The sequence below is a fragment of the Leuciscus leuciscus genome, assembly GCF_965113295.1.
Source record: "Leuciscus leuciscus genome assembly, chromosome: 2".
NCBI classification, from domain to species: Eukaryota; Metazoa; Chordata; class Actinopteri; order Cypriniformes; family Leuciscidae; genus Leuciscus; species Leuciscus leuciscus.
Genome location: NC_138726.1, coordinates 38310487 through 38329307, shown reverse-complemented (window position 1 = coordinate 38329307; position 18821 = coordinate 38310487). Strand labels below are relative to the sequence as shown.

The following is an 18821-nucleotide window of genomic DNA, read 5'->3' as shown; positions in this document are numbered from 1 at the left end:
TGTTTGATCATACAGCTAAATGAACATTTTCAAGCAGCTACTTTAATCTCCTGAATGAACAAAACATTTCAGGATTCACACTTGTAAGCAATTGCTGCAGTAAATTCCAAAAAAAGTTACCGTGAACGCAGCCATAGTAAACACCTTTCCTAATTAGGCCTAAACCTTATCTTTTGTCATAAATAGTACCATTAGGTAAATCAATAGATTGATCGATTGAAAAATAATCGTTAGTTCCAGCCCTAGTCTACTCCACCATTTCCCACTTATTCAGTTTCTTTTCGGAGGAAAGAGGAGGCATGATACTCGTCACTTTCAGGGCAGCAACATTGGATAACACTTGGGTTGGGAGAAAGAAATCAGGTAACATTCCCACAAACCTTCATCTGTGTCCTCTGTTAAATCTAAATTAAAATATTCTTTAAATTAAATACATAAAACAAATTATAAAGGAAGAAGAGAACAAAAGTGGAAAAATGAAAACTAGTCAACTTAAGTAAATAAGTATTCCTTACTTTTTAACAGCTGAGGTTGGAGTCTTTCTATACCTAATGCCTGTACTAAACAGACTTAAGTCGTTCGCAAAAAACTCTTTAAAGTACAGATTTTTAAAAATGAATTATTATTGTCTAATTCTACAACTACTTTGACATGTACTTATTTGACCCTTATTTGACTCATAAATAACTTCAGTGGAGTTAATATACAAGTTCAGACTAATTGGAGTGATTCAAGCATTAGTTACACTGCCTTAGAAAAGACAAAAGGGTTTGGAGAGAAGAAGAGGAAGAAGATAACTGGACTAGACTGGAGGAATGAGACAGGGCGAGCATATGGGTGGATGAACGGGAAGGTCACATGGAGAGATCCGAGGGGATGTGTGTACCTTTGAGGCTGGGGAACGGTGTGTTCTTCTCTCGAGCTTTATTAGGCAGAGCCAGACTGGAGAGACTGAAACTGGTGCCGTGGTTTTTATACAGGTTACCTGCACATACGCGATTCAGGAGAAATGTACAACAAGTGTAATCGAGTTGTAAAAATAGCAGAAATTTAGTCCAGTGTCCTAGTTAGTCTCCAGTAAAAGCCAATATGTTACTGAAGATACTCTTTGTTATAAATATAAATTTTCATTACTGTTCAAAGGTTTGGGATCAGTAAGATGTTTTCATGTTTATGAAAGAAGGCTCATAAACTAATCAAATCTGCATTTATTTGTATACAGTATATTAATACAATGTAAAATACCCGTTTTCTATTTGAATATTTTTAAATGTAATTTAGTCCTATGATGACAAAGCTGAATTTTCAGCAGCCATTACTCCAGTTTGTGTCACATGACCCTTCACTTATCATGTCATAAAATACAGAATAAAAGTATACATTTCTTTTATATGAAAAAAATCGTAGATACCACGCTTTTGAACAGTAGGATGCCATGTAACCTTCACACATTTCTCAATAATTTTAACGTTTGTTTAAGTTCTTCTTTTAAGACAAAAGTCAAGTCAGAAATTCAAGCAAATATCTTCAAAAAACATTTATGTTCATTTGCGTTTTAAGTATTTTTATGTCCAATTTTGCAATGGGAGCATGAGCTACTAAGGAATGAATAGAGGTGATGTTAAGCTGGCCACTCACTGGCGAAGGACATGAGTCCCCCGAAGCCATCATTACTATTGTTGGAGATGGTGGAGTTCGGAGAGCTATTTCTGGAATCTCCCTCCCCGTCAGATTCACCCGGAAGCTTCAGACTGCTGGGTCTCAATGGACGTGATGGCCTAACACACACACAATTTAGGATTTTAAGTGCTGGTCTGTGCAACTGAGATATCAATTCTGTGTGTTTGTGTAGGACTATTAACGAATACATACTTGTTGCCATTAAGATTCTGATTGAATCGTGGTGTGTAACTCTCCTCCTGCTCATCTGCTTCTGCATCTTCTTCTGTAGGGAAGCCGTACTGGGGTTCAAAATAGGGATTATCATACTCGCGCTTCTTATTGCCTGGGTCAACAGGCACCGGATCAAGGGTCGGTCTTGTAAAAGGTGGAGCACCCAATCCTGGGACAGAGTTCTGGATGGGCACACTTGTTGTCACCTCTACATCAACAGGTTCCTTCTGCTCCTGCACAAAGAAACACACACACTTTAGGAATCACACCATATGAGGCTTTGCGCTAGATTCAGATAACACATGTAGTTTAAGCACTGACATGGTTGACTCCCTGTATGACTGTACTGGGACTGGAACTGGCCGTGGTGCTGGAACTGGACCGCAGCGGCTGGCTGTCCGCTGCCTCTAGGGGACCCTCTGGCTCTGGTTCACCACTCTCCCCCTTAAACTCCTGGACGTCATGGATCTCTACCTCATTTGCATCTCCCAGTGCAGCATGGGTCAGGGGGTCAACATCTAAAGAGCAAATAGAACAATTATGAGGAAGAACTTCTCAACAGTTCTGAGTTAAATCAAGATTTAGCTATATAAAGTGATAAATAAGGTAAGATAAAGAGTCTATGGTTAGGAAAGAGACTAATAATGGAGAAGCTAACTTGGTGTGTCCCCCTGTATGTCCCCTTTGATCATCTCGTTCACAAAATCTCCAAGAGATGAGTAGGAAGAGCTGGAGTCATCATATGCTTCACTGTCACTACCACTGAAATAAATAGTAAACAATAACAAATAAATCAAATAAAAAAAGTCAAAAACATTTTGAACACAAAAATCCATTTATGTAAATATACATTACCGTAAAGTTTGGGTTTGGTAAGATTTTTTAATGTTTTGATAGAGGTCTCTTATGATCAGCTGCATTTATTTGATCAAAAATATAGTAAAAACAGTAATATTGTGTATAATTATTATAAATTAAAATACCAATTTTCCATTTTAAAATGTAATTCCTGTGATGGAAGAAAAGAATTTCAGTCTTCAGTGTCACATCTCTCAAAAATCATTCCAATACGCTGATTTGCTGCTCAAGTAACTCTTATTATTATTATCAATGTTGAAAAAAGTTTTTGGGGGGGAAAATTGTTTATGATTTTTTGGATGAATAAAAAGTTCAAAAGAACTTCATTACTATAGTCTGTACTGTTATTTTTGATCAATTTAAATACACCCTTGCTGAATAAAAGTATTCCTTTCCACAAATTCAAACATTCTAACCCCAAACTTTTGAATGGTGTATAAAGCTGCATGTTCACAAAAACTAATAGACAAGTATAAGTGTGTATTTGGTGTTTTCAACCTGTCATCTGTTGGGTCTGAATCATTGGTCTCATCCTGCAGGGGTCCACTCAATGCCTCTGCCAGACGAGAGTTTCCATCGTACACACGGTAGAATACTGGCTGTAACTGATGGGCGTACCACTTAGGCTTATCGCCTATTAGAGAAGGGTCGTACACATCTGAAATACACACAGTAATACTGACTACACACATAGTGGCAGACACATAATGGACAGTCTTTACAGTGAAACTGTACATGCAGGGGCAAAGTGTGACAGTCAAATCTGGAGGTCAAAGAAAAGGCAGTTTCAGGATGAAGGATCAGGTAGATTTATGTCTCTTACTGTTATGAATCCTTTGGAAAGCCAGGTTGGTGGGGTTGAGAGCCCACTCTCCATAGTACTCCACCGCTTGGGTGTGGGAGAGCTTTTCGGTGAATCCACTCCGCCGCGGGCGAGAGGCTAGGAAAGACGTGGCCTGGAACGCCACCACAGGACGGGGGAAAAGGCGCAGAGTACGTGTGTGCATCTGGAACCCTTGTAGCACATTTGGAGAGTTGAAGAATCTCACCATCGCCACCCTAATGGCAAGATCAAAATCATGTACATTATGGGGCAGAACCGAACAAATATTTGATGATACATTTTTTTGGGCTTGTTTTAAAGGGATACTCCACCGAAAAATGAAAATTCTGTCATCATATACTCACCGACCGTCGTGTTGTTTCAAAACTGTATGAATTTCTTTCTTCTGCTGAACAGAAAGGAAGATATTTAGAAGAATGTCAGTAACCAGACAGTTTTAGATACCATTGACTTCCATAGTAGGAAAAAAATATACTATGGAAGTCAATGGTATCTAAAACTGTCTGGTTACTGACATTCTTCTAAATATCTTCCTTTCTGTTCAGCAGAAGAAAGAAATTCATACAGTTTTGAAACAACACGACGGTCGGTGAGTATATGATGACAGAATTTTCATTTTTCGGTGGAGTATCCCTTTAAATGTATTGTATGCAACAAAAACAATAGGTTTTATTCACTAATAACTGCATTGATTATCTGTATAATACACACAGGAGAAGTTCTCTCCAAAAAAATCTGATTCACAACGCATGCAATTGAATATAAATTTGTTCAAAGCATCATTGTAATGTTAATGAATTTGGAGTACTCTAAATGAGGGACAGCATGCCTACGTTTAGTCATTTACATAAAATGTGGCCAAATCACTTCCATTTAAGGAGTTTCCGCACAAACACGCTCTTGCCTGACAGGACACGCAGCAAGATCCTCAAGCAATGCCAAGTGTGCTGTCCTCAAAGAATTCCATCTTAACATGTTTATAAGGCCACCAAGGGTATATGATTTTGCGCATGTGTGCTTTCAGTTGTTTGAACATTTTACATAAATTCAGGATACATTTTAGCACGAAAGCTATTGATAAATCATAATTTAAATTCAAGCATACAAGCACTTAGTGAATATGAACCTTCATATGTTAGGAAATTTTTTTTTTTCTAGATCCATTTGGTACCTCAAATGGCACTAAAATTACACAGTATTAACATAGAAACGCCGGTCAATCCCATCCCGTTAGATAGAGTAGGCTATACAATAATTCATACCTTGTGGCAACATCAACTGAGTCTACATCATTGCCGTAGATGAGCGGGTTGAACTCAGTGGAGGAGGGGGAGGCTTTGTCACGACCAGGGGGCAACAAAGACATCTCCTGTCCATCCTGAAACTTCTCCAGATTCAGTATAGGCTGTGTGTTCAGACTCATGCTAGCCAGAGCCTGTATGGTGGAATTGATGACAGAGCAAGAGAGAGAGGTGGAGGAGGAATATGGATACAGGAGAGATTAATTTAACAATGAATCCTGACAGGGAAGATTGAAGTAAGAGCACTATCGCCTCAGGCAATCATGCCTCACATTGCAGGCCTTCATTTATTATCTTCTGAATGGCAAAGGTGAAACCAAAGTCAATGTTTTTATTTAAATAAGATTATACAAAATTAGATTAAAGGGATAGTTCACCCAAAAATGAAAATTCTGTCATTATTTACACACTTCCAAACCCAGTATCTTTTAATATCTATTTAATTTAGGCTGTTATTTACATATATACACTGATAAACACACATACAGTACATAGAGCACATCAAATATGGTGCTTGAAACATAAAAACAAACCTCACTGGTTCTTACAGAAGCTCAAATGTGCTTGCATGACACACAAGAAAAAACCTCATTGGTTCTCACACCTCAAATAAGCACATTTGAGCTTTGGTTTACCATATTTGGTGTGCTCTATGTATGTGCATCGATCAATGTTTATATGTGAGTAAAAGCCTAAATGAAATCTTTTCATTATATAAAGCGATCGTGTCTCTTCTGAATATTCATATGGATTACTTTTCCAACGTCTTTATGAAACTGAAGCATCAATGTTTTGGTGGAATTAATGCAGGGGCAGAATTCTCTCATATTTCATTCAAAATTTCTTTATTTGGGTTTTGAATATGGATGAAAGTCTTTTATGTTTGCAATGACATGAGAGTGAGTAACTGATGACAGAACTTTCATTTTTGGGTGAACTTATCCTTTAAAGTTCTGAAAATGTTACAGAGGGATGAGAGAGAAAGCAATTGCCTGAAACGACTGTGCTGCATAAAAAATGTAATCAAATAGTCAAAATGTTAGAGGGAAGGGTGCGGTCATCACATAGAGCCATTAACAAAGCACTCTGGGAATTCTGCCATTGCTCACTCAATGCCTCTCAGCTGGCATTCCATCAGACCCTGCGTTTGCCACGCCTTTTGACCAAACCAATCGCATCATCTGCTCCTGCTACTTACAAAGATTTTTTGCTTTGGGTTAATGAGCATAATGTAAGTGAGAAGTTGCATTGGAACATGCTCAAGCCAAACATAGTGCTATGAGAAACGGGGGCTTCTGTATCAGACCTTCATCACACAGAGAAAAGTGGAGGAAGAGTGCAGAGAGTTAGAGGCTATGGAGGCAAACACAGTCACAAGTGTGTGAGTTTCTGAGTGTGTTTATTCAAAGGGTGTGGAATAAAGAAGTATCTGTATGGCTTCAATATTTGTTAAGGTTACTGAAGAGTGTATGCGTATAGGTCTACGACTGTTGATGACAGGGGGAGACACAGGAGTTATTTTTCCGTGCACATTCAAAATGCAAAGATTTGTGAACCTTGGAATCGGAGGCGAAGATCTGCTTTTGGGTGATCACAGTCAACCTTACCAGACACTGAAGGACACAAGAAAACATGGAGGCAATGTCACATGACTACCTGTCACTGAGAAAGTTTAGGAAATCATGTGACCAAAGGTGAGCGGAGACAATTCAAGGAAGGAGATAAAACACAGAGACAAATAGAGAAAAATTGAAGACAAAACACACCATTAACTGGACAGTATGAGTGTACACAGAAAACCAGTGGGTTATGAAGTGGAAAGGGAAGCAGATCTCAAACAAACTTGTCAATGGAGAATGTGTACAAAACTTAAATCATATTTGGTAGGTGCTAGTCAAGATAAAATGGCATTCTCAACCTATTTTACTTCATTTATGTGATGAAGTTTTTTTTTTTTTTGGAGTGAAACAGGATTTTCAATGAACAAAAAGCAAAACAGGATACTCTTTTTGGTGATGTCACCCGAACTCCAAGTGAACAGAGTTAATTTTGATTTCATGTTGATGTTAAGGATGTTACATAAAAATGTCCCTAAAATCTGAAGCTCGATTGAGTGAGAAATAGCTCTGAATAACAGTGACAAGAAAAATATAAATTTCCATATTGGAGTTCATGAACCACTGTGTGTCTCCTTTTTTTCTCCATGACAGGGCACTACTGTACGTCTCTAAACCACTGAAAAAAAAAGGTTTTAAAACCATCATGATCTGAAAATGAGGACCTGATTAATGGTGATTCATAATGGCGAATGAAGAGTCATGACTCACGATCTGTGAGACGCAACTGATGATTCTGCGTATTGACTATTTTGGCTTGAGACATTACAATGACAGCATGATAATTATGTTTGATGCAAGATGAAACAAAATGGTAAATCAATTTGGCTGAGAAATTCTGCTGCAGACTAACAAACACAAAGACAACAGATTGTGGTCAAATTAAATGAGTCTCTATTAAAGAGACATGAGGAAGGAGTTTGTCAGTGTCTCACAATGATCGATGATAAAACAGTGAAATGTTAATAGGGTTTGATTAAGCTCAGAGGTGCCCAGAATCAGGTCAGAAGCTCTAGATAAGGGTCTATGTGGGATTGCAAAGGGTTAAGCGAGAGAACTAGAACCATTATCGAGTCTATAGATGGGGAAACTCAAAACTTATTACCTCCAAGAGCTGGAACAAAAAAGGGGGAGAATATACAGTCATTAAAATACATAAGTGATCAACTAAAAGATGAATTGGTAAACAAACTTTAGGAACATCAGAAAATGTCTAATTGTCTGCATTTGGCTTCAAATGATAGTTTAAAAATATCTGTGCATTGTCAGCCTTCTCTTTGGTTTAATTGCACTATTATAATTACTCATGTTTACAGCAGCTGCTAGATGACAGTATAATTACTATGCATTGCTTCTAGAATCTAGTTAGTGTTCACTTCAGATTCACAGTTAATGGTAGGGCTCCTTAAGCCTAGTTCACACTACACAACTTTAAACGTCGGCAGATTGCTGTGCTGTTCAGACTACATGAGTTGCTCTGGAGTCTTGAAGTCGTTGTTGTGTTCACACTACGTGACACTACGTAAATCTTCTGCAACAGGGGGGTTACACACTACATGAGCTGACAACAACTCTGTCACCCAACGACTCTATCCGGTCCCAAAACCACATTTTGTCACGAAAACATGCGCAAGAAGTGGAATGGGAAATGGTGCATTCCAATGGCGCATTGTCTATTTGAAAATGGATGGCGGGACAAAATTGGCGGTTAAAAAAAAAAATAATTATATATAAAATTATTAAAAAAATTATAATATAGAAAAATATATATATTAGGGGTTATAGTTGAGCACCGTCATTAGAACTCTATAACCGCCCAAACTTAAAATTATTAAGATTATTAAAATATTTACAAATATTTTTTATCATAGAGAATGTTTAAATACTAATTAAAAACAATTGTTGACAGTCTGTGTTATTATTGGTCTACATCGTTTCCAACTGTATTTGATTCTTTGCCAAGTACCCCTTGACCGACCGCCAATCATCTGAGATAGAAATAAAAGCTATGATATAGTGATGTGCCATCATTATGAGATTTATTAAACAAATGAAAAACATTTGCAATAATAAACATTAGCAATAAACATTTGCAATAATAAACAACGTAGCCTAGCATTACCGATAACTGATCGTGCAGTTTAATTACCCCTTGACTGGCCCTAAACATGTTTGATAAAAGAAACATATAGGCTACAGTGTATATGATGTGTATTACATTTTAGCTAAAAAAACTATTGTAATAAAAGATAGGATCATAAGATGCGCAATATATTGGGTTTTTACCACTTAATGAAGTTTTGTTTTGTAAATCGTCAGACATGATTTTTACCACTTCATTAAGTTTTGCTTTGTAGAAAGCATTTCTTTAAAGCGAATTTCGTTTTGTACAAATTGTATCTTAATTTTAATAAATGTTTCATCAACCAATTGCATGTATTTAATAAATAAAACGCAAATAATAATAATAATAACCGTGACATGCGGGCGCTGGTGCGTCGCGTTCACTTGCATTGCATTGTGAACTATAGCGCATCTCATCGTAAATGAATGAAACTCAGCGTAGGCCTATGCCTCATACATTAGCATTAAATATCTTTGCTGCATCCTTTCTTGAACAGACAAGGGCTTTCTTGCGGCTCGCATCAGCAGAGCATTGCATCGCCCATAGACCGCAAAACAATCAGCGGATGGCGGGCGGGTGCGGCTTTGAAATTTGGTCAAAAAACGTTGGTGCGGATAATGAGTTTTGTCATTTGACTCACGTCATAACCGTCACACCAATTCTGAAACCGGCACACCCCTAATATATATACATACATACATATACATGTATATATTGTTTGCACATGATCTGTTTAGAACCCCGAAAAAAAAAAAAAGAATATGCGTGAAAGGATGGATAAGCACGCACGGGCAGTTGGAAGTGAGTAAAACATTATAATGAAAAAGCAGCTGCCTGTTGTGGTTTGGCAACGATGGTTACAAATACAAAAGGCTTTTGTAATGTCATAACAAGCTGATCATTGGCTGTTGCTCGTCGCGACACGTGACACCACAGGCTATCGAGTCGGCCGACAGCTCTGGATATCTAGCATGCTAGATATTTTTCTGGGCTCGCCGACGCGTCTGCGAGGCGTCTGCGAGCGTCTTTGATGCGTTGTTGGCTCTTTCATACTAACAGATTGGCGAGCGTTCATCGCCCGCTAATCCCCCGCGATTTGCACGCGATAACACCCCGACCTGTCGGCGAGCTCAACGATTTGCAAATCGGGCTTAAATCGGGCTTAAAATCCTGTAGTGTGAACTTGGCTTTAGAGAGATGAGAACATCTGGTTCATTTACCTGCTTTAAGTGTTTCTTCAGCTCAGAGGCCTCGGGTTCAGGAAGGGGAGGGAGCAATTCAGCATTGCTTGGAGCAATGACCTGCAGGGATAAAGATATACAACCCACATAAGACCGCTTATACACAATTTACAACATGTTAGAATCCACAAACCCCCGTCTGGGTAGTTCCAGATCGTGTAAATACAGTCAATATACCTTGTTGCAGTCCAGGTCCACTAACCAAACGTCATCAGGCATCTTAAAATCAGTCTTGTACAGGAAGAAACTGGCAGGCACACCAATGACATATGGAGTGGGTGCTAGCAGGAGCTAGAAAAAAAGAGATGTGTTTGACAGATATAAAGAGAGCTTCATTGTTTATACACCAACTGCACAAAAAATATGTCATGTTACCTGTTCTGCGGAGGCCATGCAGGTGGGTAACAGTGGAATGACAGGAAACATGTACTCAAGGGGGTAAATCATTGCAACAAATGCCATGACGCTCATTGAGAGGGCATTATAATCTCGGGACTGCAGTACCACCTATAGACAGCAGAGGGTGAGAGGAAGTCCCCTTGTCAATATCAGTGTGACCCACATAGACAAAATGAAGACAAGATCCGCATGAAACAGCAGATCTACAGACAACCATTGACCTAATCAATGACACAGCAATACTGTATATTTCAAAAAGCTGTATTTTATAAATGTTGTTGCTCTCAAGTGTCAGCCTGTCCAATACTCTTGGTAAATACAGCATAAAAGATTTCAAAAAATCTACATCAGTACCTCTCACTATGCATGATCGACTATCATATTAAACACAAAACTTAAAGGATATTTGTGAGACATTAAGTGCCAAAAATACAACAAGCTCAGAAGAAAATGCTGAATTACACTACTCCTATACGAGTTTAAAATAGCAATGCACTATGAAAATTCAGTTCAATACTGTGATCAAAGTCGTTAATCATACTCATTTTGTATTAAAATAAAATGAATGAAAATACATTTCAACTGCTACAAATGAATTTATATTAATTATATATATGCCAGTATTGTATAGATCAGTGGTTCCCAAACTTGCGTGTACCCCCTGAGGCATTTAACATCCTTCTGCGTACCCCCATCCAAGTGTGTTGAGGTGCTCGGTCCGATCCACTTTCAACAGCGTTTTTCAAAATACGCTTACTACACCTTTAAATAAATTTTCCAGTGCATTGTTACCTTTACAACTACCCTTATAAAATAAAGAATGTTTTAAATAAAAAAATAATAGAGAGATATGCAATGATGGTAAAAACAAAGTGATACTTTTAAATATTAAACTTAAACCACCAGTAGGTGGCTTAAGTCACTGTCTTGATGAGCGAGTCATCATAGAGTCATTCATTCATTCAGTAACGAAGCAAGTGGCTGTATTTATAAATGGGTCAATGAACCATTGACTCTCACTATTCGTTCAAAGCCACTGTTTCATGAAACACAGCTGTTTGCTTCAGTTCTGCTGTGGCTTTCGTTGGAACTATTATTTTGTTGCAAAATAGAGCAAACAATACTGACTGCTTAAAATGTACATAACTTAATATTACCCTTCTGTTTGTCGAACTGCTGTATAAAATCAATGTTACATTTGCAATCATGTGGATATTCAGAAAAAAAAATTGCATTCTGCTCATATAATATACTATCAACATTAAAAACAAGAACTCACACAAGGTATGTTTTTGCATTGAAGATAGTTTGAGTCTTAAATTTATCTCTATGCACAGCCTGTGTCTATATTTCTTTCTTATGCTAGTAAGTGCTAAAACCCTATTTATACAAAGGTGCATTGTCGAGAATGGCAGTAATGTAGTGCGGTTTGCTAAGGCAGCGTACTCTTCATCATATGCGCACTGCTTGTGTGGATGCAGTCAGTTTTGACAGCAAAAGATTAGGTAATTTGATTGGATTTCATGTATTTGACCTTTTACGGCATTTTGCCTGTTAGAAATACATGCTCGGTTTTAATGTTATTTTAAGGTGGGGGTAGAATTAAATGAATGGCAAAGCTCAGCATTTTGTTCCCGTACCTCACATACCGCTAGGGATACACATACCCCAGCAGTTTGGGAACCACTGGAATATATTAGGATCTGGCTGATAATCATTTTCATGCTATGATAAGATAAGATATAATATAAATGGTCAATATTAGAATTTTATATACAATTTTATTAAATAAAATATTATTATGTCTAGATAAATTGAAAATTCATTTTGAGTAGTATAATAATATTACATAATAATATGAATATAAATTTCTTATATTTAAGTGTTATTAAATTACTAGTGCAAAGGTAATCTAAATGTAAAAAAATGAGCATAAACAATTAAATATCCAACATCGACTGATGCTGAAATATTAAATAAAACTAACTAACATGATCGGCCAGTAACTGATAAGGTACTGCTATATGGTGCATGCGTTAAGTACCATGGTATTTCTGGATTTTTACCATGGAGGTACCATGTTCTTTGATGTATCTTATAGCACCATGAAAATAGTACACAAATAATATGGTAATCTATGGGCCTATGCCATCTGATAGAGTTAAGTTGTGTTCCTCTGGCCATCCATACCTTGTGTTCCAGCAGAATGCAGGCCAGGACCAGCAGACAAGCATCGACTCCCAGCAGCTCCAGGGGCAGGTGGAGAGGGAAGTCTACAATGCTGAAGCGGGACGGGTCTGGAAGGGCAAAGGTCAGTCCAGGCTGCAGCTCATGGGGCAGCACTTCCACGTCAACACGTCGCTGACCGGCGACAGGCACTGGGGAATGCAGGAGCCGATATACCCATGACTCGATCTCCCTCAGGTCCTGTAGCACCTGACTGCCCTTCTCCTTTTCCTCAACGGACAGAGCGCCTGTGAACACACGCCACATTGTGTCCCTGGGGGAAAGAAATACACATATATTTACATTTTTCTATAAGGTTCAGGGCTCGGGTTCAAAAGTACAACCAAGAATAAGTATGACAAGCTCTCCTCCCCTTTGTTCATATTGCTGCACGTTTCTATTTCATTGCTGGAATTTTTTAACTTTTAATTGTTAATTGTTGTTCATTAATTGGTTTTCAAACTGTCCAGTACATTAAGGCATTGTCTTGATTCAGTGGTCTATTCTAGAGAGGACAAAAATAGCACAAAAACAGTGGCAGCTGGCATCTACGGTTCAGGATTAAACTACTAGCCTAATCACTTTAAGTAAAATGATGATACCACAGTGATCAGGCACAAAGTTCAAAAGTTCAAAAGCTCTACAAGCACTAGATAACACTATAACATACAAAGTGTATGTTAACTACACAAACCATGATGCCCAGAAAAACAAAAAAAAGTATGCTTTCTTCTCTGAGGTGAGTATCTACAGACTGGAACTCGGTTTCCAGATGACATTCAGATGAAAAAGTTGATGACGTGAATGCGCAAACTCGCTTGCTGTTGTTACAAAGAGATACATTCACCACAGAAAAGAAAGTATATGGATAATTACTTGGGTTTTTATAGGTTTTTTGTTTTGTGTCAAGATTGATTATTCAAAATGGTGCACTTATGGCTTTTCCTGGGTAAGTCAAAGTAAACTGCAGCACAAATATAGTCTCGTGTCCAACAAACCAACAACTACGGTCACATTTTTCAACTAATAAAATTCCAAATCCTATGCATGTTTCTGCATGTCTGAAAAGAATGACTTAATTTTTTATTTGTGGGTGAACTATTTCTTTAATACCAACTGAGCATCATTGCAATGGCACCCAAGAATTATTGCTGACCATGTCCAATCCAGATTTATTAAAATGCGTACAGTGACCTCCAAAAGTTAAGAAACGCCCCCAGGCAAAGAGGGGTTTGAATAATGTCAGCATGTATCAATAGAGGGCCTCATCAAACTTCCAAGGGGGCCACACGATTAAAAGTATTTAAATGTATAATTATTACTATATTAAAATAATCTAACTCTAATCTAAATGCCAAAACAAACATAAAAGCAAGATGTAAACAAGTCATTTTACATCTTAAATATTGCGTTGGAAAACGGGGAGCCTTCAAGTCAAAAAGGTTGAGAACAACTGCATTAAGAGTAACTTGCAATTATCATTGGAGATCAGCAAATATGATTTTCTTTTTGCCTAAAATACTGGTTTTAGTTTGCCAAGGCTTTTCTGGTCCATCATTTATCCCTACATAACACAGTGTCTTCTTTTAAAGATCCAGACAGGCCAGACTATGGTTGTGTGGGCTGAGTGGAGGTACTGCAGTAAGTCATAATTGGTTCATCTGAGAACTCCCACTTCTCACAGCTGCTCTCTGAGAACAGTCAGTGGCCTCAATCTGTCACACAGCCTGTCTCCACCAGCTCCACACACTCTCTCTAGCTCTTAACATGTTCTGTTCTCTCACTCTACCCGTCGTTATCTTTTTCCCCTCCACTGTCAATTTGCGGTGTCAAAACCACTGAGACGTCTTTATTAATCTGTGGTGTAGCTGCATATAGTTAAACTGTTGCATATTAAGACAGGCCTGTTTAGGGACTGAATGCAAATAAATATTGACTCTCTAGCCAACCACAGTTCTGTACTGAAATATGACGCTAATGTAATATCCTAATATGCAAAATACTTATTGCACCTGCACCTTTTGTCTAATGAAGTTACATAATTTTACTGTCATTCCAATTACTAGATAAGTAACAACAACAACAAAAAAAAAAAAATTTATACAGATTCCAAAAAAAAGCAAGAAAAAAAAAGCAACTAGCCTATCTACCCAATTAAGTATTTTAGAACTGGCCATAAATAAAAACATACACTACCATTTACAAGTCTGGGGGCCAGTAAGATTTTTTTTTTAATGTTTTTGAAATGTCTCTTATGCTTATTAACAAGGCTGCATTTGTTTGATTAAAAATATGTAGAGTAAAACAGTAATATTAGACAGTTACCTCTGATAACAGATCACTCTAAATTGTAATGTGGACAACGTATATTCTGTAAAGCTGCTATTTTCTGTAAAGCTGCTTTGAAACGATATGTATTGTGAAAGGCACTACAAATAAATATGAATTGAATTGAATATTGTGTAATTTCTTCCTGTGATGGCAAATTGTGAATTTTCTTATTTAAAAAAAAAAAGATCCTTCAAAAATCATTCTAATATGCTGATTTGATGCTCAAGTAACATTTCGTATTATTCTTAATGCTGAAAACCATTGTGCTGCTTAATATTTTTGTAGAAACCAAGAAGCATTTTTTCAGGATTCTTTGATGAATAGTTCAAAAGATAAGCATTTAGTATTTACTGGCTCTTTTGATAAATCTAATGTGTCCTTGCTAAATAAAAGTTCTTACTGACTAAAATTTTGAACAGTTGTGTATTTTCAGATTATTCATATATGAAATCTGGACTTTTCCAGGCCTGGACATTACAATTTTAAAATTCCCCTTATACTTCCTGGATTTCCATAAGCGCAGATTTCCTGTGTTTCATTAATAGAGAACAACAACAGTGAAACTGAGTTGTTTTAGTGGTTTAAGTCTGCTGATAAAGTGAAAACTGATTTCTGGTTTGTTGATTAGGCAATTGGACTGGCATATGGCTATTCTCACACAGAGTAGCCCAGTTGAGAACAGTATGACGCATGGTGTGTTTTGTCATTACAAGGTTGAGTCGTGCATACTGAAAGGCTACAAATGTGGGTAAAGCCAAGGTCACTGCAGTACTGAGAGAACATGATAATACACTCACTGCAAAGTCACTATAGTGGCACATATACACACAGAAAACTCTTGATGGGGTCTGAGTCATTTCTATTTGAAATTTTCACTGCAATGTGACATAAGGCCATGTTTGAGACTGCCAAGTAGGTAGGCACTCTGATTAAAACAATAAATGAGGGTGTAGGCCTACTTAGGCACAACGCAAGAATAAACTAAGCTTTCACCAAGTAATATAGTCCATTAGCCAAACTGTCGGCTGTTTACGATTGTCAAGCACGATTATGCGCTGATATTTCCAACAGCTTTAAGTTTGATTCATTTTTATAAACAAACTGATTAATGTTTTACGTCTGTTTTCATGACTGAGATGAGTCTAAAGGCTGTGACACACAAAGCCGACAGCAAAGAACTAGCGGCGACGAAAGCCTGTGTTGTCGCCTCGCGTCTGCTGTGTCTGGGACAAAAAGCTGTAGGCTACTTGAGCACACCGCAAAGACTCCTGCCAACCAGCACGTACGTTCTGCCTGTAAGTAATAACTGTATTATCAGCAGCTCTCTATATTTGTCATTTAAAAACGGAAACTTAAACTAGGACTGCAGCTAGGCCTATACAAACCGTAAACAAAGCAGTGCTTGCTTAGCATTTTGAACATAAATCATGTTGAACACTTTCTTCATTCCAGGCAGCTAATGTTGATATGAAAGTATTTGCATATTGGAATGCTCAGGTAAGATGACGTAAGATGACTTCTTTGGTTGCTTTCATTACTTTCACTTTTATTCTCATGCACTGACTCTCTCGCTATGGAACACACTGCAAAAACTAGCCCTGACAGACGCTCATTGACGGCCCTACATTGGCCGACCGTCAGCTTGGTGCGTCACAACCTTAAACACTGGAGGAATCTGATTCTGTATCATTACTTTTAAGACTCCATCAAAGGAAAACCACAAAAATAGTGAAGATGGTTATTGGTGCACCCGATTCATTTTATGGCCCATTCACACTAGGCCACAACTATAATGATAATGTCCAATAATGTTGGGTGTCAATATTATTACAGCTGTGGTGTGGACTCCCCGATTCTGATATAATTAGAATGATTATTAAAACTTTATAGTTATTGTCCTGTGTGTGAATGAGTCTTTATAGTATGATTACTGACAAACACAAACTACAACTAACTATGGACTAACACTTAGCAATGTAAATGTAGCATCAGGCAAAAGCTAAAGTCACAGATGCCATTGTAGAAATACTCCATTTCCAGTCAGCCATGAATAATTCATTCCGCAAGCAAAAGTGTCCTATAACTGAGGGTTTCTGAAACAAGCGAGTCACGTGATCTTGACATTTTCAAGATTACGTGACTCGACCCACTGTATAATAAAACAACTTCTCATATGACTGGAGTCTTCATCTCATCACCATTCATAATTTTTTTTATTTTTTTTTATTATTTTTTTTAACTTAAAACCCTGAATGCTTAATAAACATTTCAATTTGAAGTGCAGATGATCAAAATTCAACTGAATGAGCAAGAAAAAGATAAAAATGGAATATATGAACTACTTCACTACAGCTGAACACTCAACACAGGCTGCTGTACTGGTTAAATTATTCTCCACACTTGCAAGCTAATAAAAGGGGTTTGGCAGGACAATTCAACTGCAAACAAATTGAGGCCTGCGAGCGCGACTGTGGCTCATGGTGGATGTGGTTGCTAGGTTACGCAAGAATAGACTTTGCTGAGGAAATCACAGAGATAAAAATCCTTCCACTCAATGCTTATTGATCTGCAGCAGAGTGCTATCGTGCAGATTGTTTACCAATAGACGTTCAAGGATTTAGTTACCGTTACCACTGTGATATGTGAATGAGATCTTGTTAAAACCACTCCTGTGTGGAGAATAACGCTACAAGGCTGCTTGCACATTGCACAACCCTTCAGGAGGAAAAAAGCAGCCCCTCTCTCCCTCACATGATCCCAGCCCGTCACACCAACACTCATCTTCATACTCGTTTCCTCTCACTTGTCCCTCTCTCTGAGTCATAAGTGCTGTCATACCTCCTTCCGCTAGTGATACACTATACAGGATCTAACAACGTAGAGCCCTTATGGCATTCCCAGCATAACGCATTTAGAGAGGTAATATACCCCCAAAAATTCTTTCAATGTCTACTCATATTCATGTTGCTCAATTATGAGACATGAGACAAGTTCTTTGTAGGTTAAAGTGCAATACCAAGATATAAGAACAAGAAGAAACCTTAATGGGTTCTCTCATGTATCACAATTAGACGGATTTGAAAAAGTGCCAAAGTGAGTTTTGAGAGAAAATGTTTTATTTTCCATTAGAATTTTTTTAAGCATATATGATACTGTAAAATCAAATGAGGTAAGTTAGTGTAATCATGTAATTTACTAATATTAAAACAGTAACAAAACTGATAAAGTGTTTCAGATTTCAACCTATATTTCAGATTTCATTTCATCACTAGAATTAAATTTTTTGTGTGAACTCAAAAAGAGTAAATCAAAATGGAATGCATGCAGATAGTAACAGGATTTGTAGACAGAGAGGCAGAATGTTGCCAGTTGTTATGTTGTGAGGCAGAGATAGCATCTTCTGGCAGAACCACAGTATTTGCCACTCACACATCTACAGTAAGATATTGCAAAACATTGCGGTTATTAGGCGTCGTTTCTGTGCTTAAGTATTATCTTGCTGAATCTCAGGGTAAAGTTACATAACTACATAATCCACAGAAAAGAACAAAGAAGGCTGTTCTCACCGCTGTGTAGACTTGGCAGCACCGGGTCTCTGGTTGAGCCGCTGGCTACAGCAGTCCACCATGCGTTTGAGGATGTACAGACACTCTCTGAACGTAGAAAAGAAAGGGTAGTGGCTAATAATACACAGAGACATTAACGTGCTGTTCCGGTTCTGTGGTGCCAGTCGGCCACTGCGTTTGGCTCGTGGAGACTTTCCGGCGCTGCCCGGCTCGCCTGGCGGCAAAACCCCATCTCCTGCAGGGGGCACTGTAGATTCCCCTGGAAGTGTCAATGAAGAGGGGTCAGATTTCTCTGTGGCCTCCACTGCAGAGTCTGTATGAGGGGCCCTTTCTCCTGTACAAAGTCAAATATTAAGGACAAATTATTTAGTGACTGCACCCTTACAGCCATATGTGATGTTCAAGATGGGTTACAAATGGT

At 38.0% G+C, this 18821-nt stretch overlaps 1 protein-coding gene across 21 annotated transcripts in view; it reads right to left on the bottom strand.

Moving 5' to 3' along the window:
- The window catches only part of madd (MAP-kinase activating death domain), a 64788-nt gene that overhangs the window by 25673 nt on the left and 20294 nt on the right, over nucleotides 1-18821 (bottom strand). For 10 of the 21 annotated variants that reach the window (XM_082161091.1, XM_082161088.1, XM_082161089.1 and 7 more), the window contains exons 4-17: nucleotides 18401-18734; nucleotides 12468-12777; nucleotides 10254-10385; nucleotides 10056-10169; nucleotides 9858-9938; nucleotides 6453-6509; nucleotides 4858-5030; nucleotides 3575-3810; nucleotides 3250-3409; nucleotides 2552-2655; nucleotides 2215-2411; nucleotides 1873-2126; nucleotides 1639-1778; nucleotides 887-985 (exon numbers count right to left, since the gene is read on the bottom strand). In XM_082161091.1, coding sequence (XP_082017217.1) covers nucleotides 887-985; nucleotides 1639-1778; nucleotides 1873-2126; nucleotides 2215-2411; nucleotides 2552-2655; nucleotides 3250-3409; nucleotides 3575-3810; nucleotides 4858-5030; nucleotides 6453-6509; nucleotides 9858-9938; nucleotides 10056-10169; nucleotides 10254-10385; nucleotides 12468-12777; nucleotides 18401-18734 — 2391 coding nt within the window. The remainder of the gene's footprint in view (nucleotides 1-886; nucleotides 986-1638; nucleotides 1779-1872; nucleotides 2127-2214; nucleotides 2412-2551; nucleotides 2656-3249; nucleotides 3410-3574; nucleotides 3811-4857; nucleotides 5031-6452; nucleotides 6510-9857; nucleotides 9939-10055; nucleotides 10170-10253; nucleotides 10386-12467; nucleotides 12778-18400; nucleotides 18735-18821) is intronic. The other 11 variants (XM_082161095.1, XM_082161096.1, XM_082161097.1 and 8 more) reach the window with 4 other exon arrangements.